General features: G+C 44.8%; 1 protein-coding gene across 1 annotated transcript in view; it reads left to right on the top strand.

The window, feature by feature from the left end:
- The window catches only part of otoa (otoancorin), a 32,375-nt gene that overhangs the window by 12,404 nt on the left and 11,684 nt on the right, over positions 1–8,287 (top strand). Inside the window, exons 14-18 of the mRNA XM_076279598.1 lie at positions 770–937; positions 1,327–1,467; positions 1,738–1,793; positions 2,236–2,356; positions 2,452–2,570. Of these exons, the coding sequence (XP_076135713.1) occupies positions 770–937; positions 1,327–1,467; positions 1,738–1,793; positions 2,236–2,356; positions 2,452–2,570 (605 nt within the window). The remainder of the gene's footprint in view (positions 1–769; positions 938–1,326; positions 1,468–1,737; positions 1,794–2,235; positions 2,357–2,451; positions 2,571–8,287) is intronic.

Raw genomic sequence — 8,287 nt, 5'->3', positions numbered from 1 at the left:
TCCTCTCTTCCTTTCCCTCTCTCCTTCCCTCCTCTCTTTCTCTCCTCTCCTCCTTTCCCTCTCTCCTTCCCTCCTCTCTTTCCCTCCTCTCTTCCTTTCCCTCTCTCCTTCCCTCCTCTCTTTCCCTCCTCTCTTCCTTTCCCTCTCTCCTTCCCTCCTCTCTTTCTCTCCTCTCTTCCTTTCCCTCTCTCCTTCCCTCCTCTCTTTCTCTCCTCTCTTCCTTTCCCTCTCTCCTTCCCTCCTCTCCTTCTCTCCTCTCTTCCTTTTCCTCTCTCCTTCCCTCCTCTCTTTCTCCTTCCCTCCTCTCTTTCTCTCCTCTCTTCCTTTCCCTCTCTCCTTCCCTCCTCTCTTTCTCTCCTCTCTTCCTTTCCCTCCTCTCTTTCTCTCCTCTCTTCCTTTCCCTCTCTCCTTCCCTCCTCTCTTTCTCTCCTCTCTTCCTTTCCCTCTCTCCTTCCCTCCTCTCTTTCTCTCCTCTCTTCCTTTCCCTCTCTCCTTCCTCCTCTATTTTCCCTTTCTATCCCTTCTCCCTCTCTTGCTCGCCTCTGTTCTTCTCTTCCTACCGTCCTCTCTCTCTCTCCTCTCCTATCCCTCTCTCTCCTCTTCTATCCCTCTCTCTCTCTCTCCTCTCCTATCCCTCTCTCTCCTCTTCTATCCCTCTCTCTCTCTCTCCTCTCCTATCCCTCTCTCTTTCTCTCCTCTCCTATCCCTCTCTCTCTCTCTCTCTCTCTCTTTCTCTCTCTCTCCTCTCCACCTTCTGCTGCTGTATCAGATCTCCAGCTCTGTGCTGCTGTCTCTGGGGACGGTGGTACGTGGTGTGTCCAGCTCTGAGCTCCAGACCCTGCCTGGAGAGGAGCTCCTGAGGGGGGAGGAGAGGGGGCGGCTGGAGGGGGTCAGCCGGATGATGTCCACTCTGCAGAGGAAGGCGCTACTGAAGGGGGTGAGATGGACCGTGGACATTGGACAAGGGGCTATCTGAAACATTGCATTCAGCTCAATGAAAAACACAACATCTACCCATCGCTAGAGTACCCAAGGCATGGCCACCTCCTCACTATACTATAAGTCCCTGAGAAAAGCAGCCACTGTTAAAGTGATAGTGTCAGCCATCCTCCATTCCTCCCTTGGTGATCCTCTCACTCAACCCAGTCAAGAGATAGCAGTTATTCATTCACTTCATTCCCCACCACCTCCTGATGAGTGATTATAACTCAGTGACTTCTGATAAGTCTGATAAGCCCCTTGTGTTTCTCGGGAGTTACAGTGGCACATACAGTATCTGTGGTGTTAACTTTGCTTTCTGCTGCCTCCTGCTGGCTGTGTGTGTAGATGCGCAGCTCTGTGAACGTGTCGGCGCTGGTCCTGAGCGTCCCTGCGCCGCTGCTGTCCAGTCTGTCCCTCAGCACCCTGGGCCGGGCCCGGCTCACCTCCGTAGAGCAGCTGGAGGGACGCAAGTGGACACGTGCACAGGTACGCCACAGAGCCCACGTGCACAGGTACGCCACAGAGCCGATGTAGTGCGATTGAGCTCAGGTGTGCTAGAATACAGGTGAAGTGCACAGTATTCTATACAGATGTAATGGTCATCTTATTTTTAGAAGTGTGCAGTATTCTATACAGGTGTAATGGTCATCTTATTCTTGTTTATTGAATTCGTGTTTATTGTTCACATCTGAACATTTAGAGAAAATGTTTTATGACTGCTGTGTAATGCCCCCCCCCCCCAATGCATCTCTGCAGTCCGCTTTCCTGCTGAAGAAGATTGTGGGTCGGAAACTGAACCGTCAGCATTTAAGGTACACTAGTCCTGCATGGACCATGATCTACTCACTGATGTTCACACTAGTCCTGCATGGACCATGATCTACTCACTGATGTTCACACTTGCTGTTTTCATTGTCACTGACCAAACTGGGTCAACCCATGAGTCGACACTTCACCCCACGCTAGTGTGAGCACCACACACATTAGTTTCTTTTTATAGTTTAGTATTCTGTCAAGAGACACATATCTGTATACAGTCTCCATGTGTAGATTTGTTATAGAATAGATGGATATCTGTCTATTACAGTCTCCATGTGTAGATATGCCATAGAATAGACTGTCTCCATGTGTAGATATGCCATAGAATAGACTGTATCTATGTGTAGGTATGCCATAGAATAGATTAATTGGTGAATACAAGTTCCTGGTAACTGTCAGCACTTCCTGTAAACTGACGGCCATGTCTCTGAGCAGGATGCTTGGTCAGGCTATACAGGGCGTGACCTGTGAGATGATTGACAGCCTGATCCAAAACGAGACCATGGAAAGCGTGGAGGCCCTCTCTCAGTCCTCTGGCTGGCTGGACAAAACACAGGTGGGCATGCCACAGCCCCCACGCTCCGCTCCGTCTTCTAACGCCCACACAGTGCCCTGTGTCATGCCCTGCCACCCGGCTTCTTCTGCTCTCAGATCGGCTGTGCTGCACGTCAGCTCTTCGCCATGCTGGAGCAGAACAGGACAGACTACTTCAGCAGCATCACCGAGGAGGAGCTGCAGAGCATCCCAGCAACCATGCTCATTCACCTGCCGTGAGTCCCAGTACTCAGACATGCTAGGCTGGGCTGGGCTGGGTTGTGCTGGGCTAGGCTGGGCTGGGCTGGGATGGGCTGGGTTGGGCTGGGCTGGGATGGGTTGGGCTGGGTTGTGCTGGGCTAGGCTGGGCTGGGATGGGCTGGGCTGGGTTGTGCTGGGCTGGGCTGGGATGGGCTGGGTTGGGCTGGGCTGGGATGGGTTGGGCTGGGTTGTGCTGGGCTAGGCTGGGCTGGGCTGGGCTGGGATGGGCTGGGCTGGGCTGGGCTGGGATGGGTTGGGTTGGGTTGGGCTGGGTTGTGCTGGGCTGGGCTGGGATGGGCTGGGCTGGGCTGGGTTGTGCTGGGTTGGGCTGGGCTGGGTTGGGGTAGGGTGGGCTGGGCTGGGCTGGGTTTCTCATTTTAGTAGTCATATACATATAGTCAGCATTGTTGTATGAAACATTTCCAAATACATTCCCCATTATCAATTCCATCATCCTAGCCATGAGAAGGAAATATATTTGCGTCTGGACATTTTATCAAAAGGCATGCGGCCGGGCGGATTTCCGTGCAGGGGGTCTTGGTGTACATCGGCTGTGGCTGCAAATCTACAACTTTCATTACCATGATAATCATTAACTTTCATTACCATATGATGATCATTAACTTTCATTATTCCACTGCTTGGTTGAATTTCCCATTGTCCTACGTAATTTAGAACGACCATTAACCGTATGTTATCTGCACACCTATGAAGTAGATCCATTTTTTGGCCGTATCACACTTGTATATTAATTCGCCAAACTTGTTGTGAAGTTTAAATGAACTGTCACTTTGCATCCGAGCTGTAAAATGCAGACGTTCAGAACATTGCAACATTGTAGCATATAGTAGAGCGGCTACAGGAAAAATCATGCAAATTATGATACAAGCGTGGAATTCGGCAGGTATGTGCTCAAGACCAATACAATCAAATCTACCTGATTGGCCACTTGAAATGGCGGCCATTTTCCAAGATGGCCGCCAAAAAAGACCCCAGAAATTGATTTATTGCTCAGAATTGACCAAAGATATTATGATACAAGCATGAAATTAGGCATGTATGTGCCCAAGACCAATACAATAAAATCTGCCTGATTTGCCATTTTTAATGGCGGCCATTTTCCAAAATGGCCACCATGAAAAACTCTAAAAATTTATTTGTTGTACAGAATTGACAAAGGAAATTATGATACAGCCATGAAATTTGGCAGGTATGTGCTTAAGACCAACACAATACATTCTAACTGATTTTCAAGTTTAAATGTCGGCCATTTTCCAAGATGGCCGCCAAAAAATACCATAGAAATGGATTTGTTGCACAGAATTGATCAAGCAAGTTATTAAACAAGCATTCATTTTGGCATGAATGTGATACAAGTATGTGATTTTGTGTGTTTGTGCTAAAGAGCAATATAATCAAATCCACCTCATTTGCAACTTGAAAATGTAATATGGCAGCCATTTTTAAAGATGGCCACCAAATAAGACACTAGAACTACATTCATTGAAATTAATTTAGCAGATGTGACCCAAATCAATGTTAACATTCACTACATTTCTGTTTCCTTCTATGATGAAGTCATTGGAAATTCAATCAAGCAAAAAGGCACATAACTGAGATTCAGTGTTTCACAAATGAACTATGTACAAAGACTACAAACCCTGGAAGGCCTAATTTAATCTCAGAAATCTCACTGAGGGACAATAGAAGAGAGCGTATGCAACAGCATCAGGACTGACAGAGCCCTGCACCAACTTGCCTATCTTTGTGCTAAAGAGCAATATAATCAAATCCACCTCATTTGCAACTTGAAAATGTGTTTCACAAATGAACTATGTACGAAGACTACAAACCCTGGAAGGGCTAAATGAATCTTAGAAATCTCATTGAGGGACAATAGAAGAGAGCGTATGCAACAGCATCAAGACTGACAGAGTCTCGCACAATCAAGTTTGATAGGCAATGCATTAAGAGAGTAGCCTAGAAATCTAGACGCGCCCCTAGCGGCAGCTGCCAGGGCTAGTCTAGCAACTCTCCGTTGACTTGTGAGCTCTAGAAATCGAAACTAAATCTGGCATTGAAATCGTGTATAGAGTCGTTTGTTGGGCTTAACATAATGATTGATGGCAGAGTTGCAACGGTTTGGCTTGAATTCCCTGTTACTTGAAAACAAATATCATATTGCGTCCTATAGGGCGCGGGATCCGCGTTGCATTGTGGGACGTGGCGGCCATGTTGATGGCTACGCGAACGTTAAAATAAGTCTGACATAACGTTGTTGAACGAAAAGATGTAGCTAGAAGTAGAGTTGAGAAAGAATAGATAGACAAATAGATAGAAGAAATATGTTAAAATCCCCAAAAGGATCTGGAATTTACCGGGACGCATTCAATAGAGAAGCCAGGGACCGGTATGTTGACAAAATCAGCATTATTAACAGCTGAGAGGGAGTACAGTACGCAGTAGTCATAGGCAGTAGTCTGAGTAGCGGTAAAGGAGGCAATCAACATGGCGGAGTAATTACGTCATGACGCCCACACCCTATTGCGTGCAGAGGGAATTTGAAAGACAACTGATTATCCCGACCCTCGGACTGAGCACTGCGAACGGTGAGTGCCCAGACCCTACATTATAATCTGGCTCGCTCTGGTCTGGCTCGCCAGGCTATTAAGAGAGTGGAACAAGGGGATATTTTTTGCTAATGTTGTATAGCCATCTTTATCTGTCTTTGCAGGATTCGTATCGGGAGACTTTAATTGTTCTTTTGTGTCCTGCTGACACAGACAGCACTTTGACCAGTCGTTCAAACGTTCGTTGTCCATTGTTAATCTAAAAAATCAGATTGAAGTATGATCTTTTGATCACCTTTTGAATCCATGCATGGAACAGTTATTTAAATTTCAATTCGTTTTGGGCTGATTGGCAAAATGTGATTCAGAATTTAGTTGTAGGTATTTTAACAGAAAGACGCACGTGTATAAAAATGCTATTTGTTTTTCAACAATGTAAGCCTGTTTTAACAAAGCTGTGCAAACACATACAGCAGGTGGAGAAGAAGAAAATGCCTTTGATGAGTGGTGTGGCAGTATATCAATATCAATTGCTGATTATTCTGACCATGTCACAAGTAAGATGTAATATTTCTTTACCCACCCTCACCTTGAGCATGGAAAAGGGCAATGTTGCTACAGTTAGTCAAACCAAACTTTTTTTTGACGTTGCGGTCAGTCAGGCCTTCAGAGTGGTTACACAGAACACTTATATGTAGTGTGCCTCATATATAATATTCCTGTCTGTTCTTACTGCTCTACTTTGTAGCCTACTCTCCTACTACAAATTACACTGTATATGCCATTTTACATTTGAGTATATGTACTGTATATCACTCTCGATATCCTTACAATATTTAGACCAAAACTATCTGAATTAAACCAGCCACTGAGGTTATACGGAATTAATTTTAGTCACTTACAGCGACATTGGACCACTGCTGATGGATTCACTCTGGTCGCCTTGTTCTCTAACTCTGGGGTAATTGTGGGGACAGTCGCAGAGAGCACAAATTATAGTGAGCGGCACATTATTACCATATTATTACCGTTAGTACCATTAGCATGTTATTAGTGTTTTTAAACACCCATATCGAGAAAATCATAAATTACCGTTATTAGCATATTATTACCACAATGGTATCGCATCACGCACCACCCTCCATTGACATCAAGAATTGTCATTATTAGCATGTTATCACCATGTTATCAGTGTGTTATAAGGGACTTATTTGTCGTTAATAACTGTTAATAACATGTCAATGTCACGTCCAGAGCAAAAAAAGCGAATTCATGACAAAGCTTCCTCAACGACCTTGGCTACTTGGTAGCTGAGGTTGTTTCTGGTGTACACGCATCTTTTGTTTAACAGCAACATCGAGAAAACCATGAATTGCCATTATTAGCATATTAGTGTCATTATATTATTAGCATGTCATAACCATTTTATTTGGGGGGGGTGGGGGGTGGCATCACGCAACGCCCTCCATTGACATTAAGAACTGGTATTATTAGCATGTTATCACCATGCTATTTGTGTGTCATAAGTGGCTTATTTGTCATTGTGGAACATTTTTAATATCTGTATCACTTCATCATCTATGGAAACATATTTAAGGAGAGTGAACAATTATTTACACCACATTTGCAATTTGCACATTTGAAATTTGCTAATTTCTCGGGTCTTTTTGGACGCCATCTTGGAAAATGGCCAGCATTTCAAGTAGCTAATCAAGTGGATTTGATTGTATTGGTCTTGATCACATCCATGCCAAATTTCATGCGTCCATCATAATTTGCTTTGACAATTCTGTGCAATAAATCAATTTCTAGGTCTTTTTTGGCAGCCATCTTGGAAAATGGCCACCATTTCAAGTGGCCAATCAGGTAGATTTCATTGTATTGCTCTTGAGCACATACATGTTGAGTTTCGTGCTTGTATCATAATTTGCTAGGTCAATTCTATGCAATAAATCGATTTCTGGGGTCTTTTTTGGTGGCCATCTTGGAAAATGGCCGCCATTTCAAGTGGCCAATCAGGTAGATTTGATTGTATTGGTCATAAGCACATACCTACCAAGTTTCATGCTTGTATCATAATTTGCACGATTCTTGCCAAATTGGCCTTGTAGCCGCTCTACTAATATGACGGAGGTGGCTTTTAGCTAGATGGATGACAGCAGGCTAAGTAAAATAGCGATGTTTCAAAGCTAAAATTCATCAGAATCTTGGGATACGCCCGCTTGACAACGGGAGAGATAGAACTAACGACTGGCCTTTGGCCGTAGCAACCATCCATTTAGAACTAGTAACGGCAGTTTGTCCTGTGAGTTGAGAAATTAGTTGATATGTGTCGGAAGAAATTAGTTCTACAAACAAGACAGTTTTAGCGATTAAAACGTTTAAATTGTAACAGGAAATGAACACAACGCAAGTGGCAACAGTGGAATAAGCGGGATAATGGACTCCACGGTGGTCTGTTCACAGAAGTTAATGCACTACGAGGTTTAAACGGCCCTCCGCTTCGCGTCGGGGCCGTTTTACAACCTCGACCGTGCATTAACTTCTGTGAACAGACCACCGTGTCGTCCATTATCCCTTACTTACCATATGATGATCATTAAAGAAGCCCTATGCAGGTCTGGTTATTCCTTCGCTGTTTCTGGGTTTTCGCCTGATTTGAGCTCGCATTTTTCTCGACATAGCTCCCCCTGCAGCTTCGGTAGCAAGTGACTGCTACGCTAAACCCCCACTAGCTAGCGAGCTAGCCATCAATAAACCAAGCTAAACACATACAGGGCTCACAATAAAACGGTCGAGCAAACACATTGTTCAAGAGACTATCAAACCATATTACAAAAACGAAGTTCACCCAAGGGTAGGCTACTTACAATTTCAACAGCAACGAAGCCAAGTCGGAGTCCGTTTTGCAGTCTTCTTAGAAACTACAATCTGACTACATTTTCGAGTATTTCCGCCGAGTTACATCCGGATGTGTTCGGACCGTGACCAGAAAGTTGCATATTCGTTTTTTTCGCGGAGAAGCACTAGGGGGAGACGAAGCACCCACCAAACGACCCAAAAAGTGTTGTAGAACCATCAGAACGACTCTCAATCTGCATAATTAAGGTCATTTTTGCTAA

This window comes from Alosa pseudoharengus, unplaced genomic scaffold (assembly GCF_046254945.1).
Source record: "Alosa pseudoharengus isolate Yale_2024_CS ecotype anadromous, Long Island Sound unplaced genomic scaffold, YU_APseudo_1.1 YU_APseudo_1.1_scf_12, whole genome shotgun sequence".
Taxonomy (NCBI): domain Eukaryota; kingdom Metazoa; phylum Chordata; class Actinopteri; order Clupeiformes; family Clupeidae; genus Alosa; species Alosa pseudoharengus.
The sequence above is the reverse complement of the archived record's forward strand: the minus strand, read 5'-3'. Positions and strand labels throughout refer to the sequence as shown.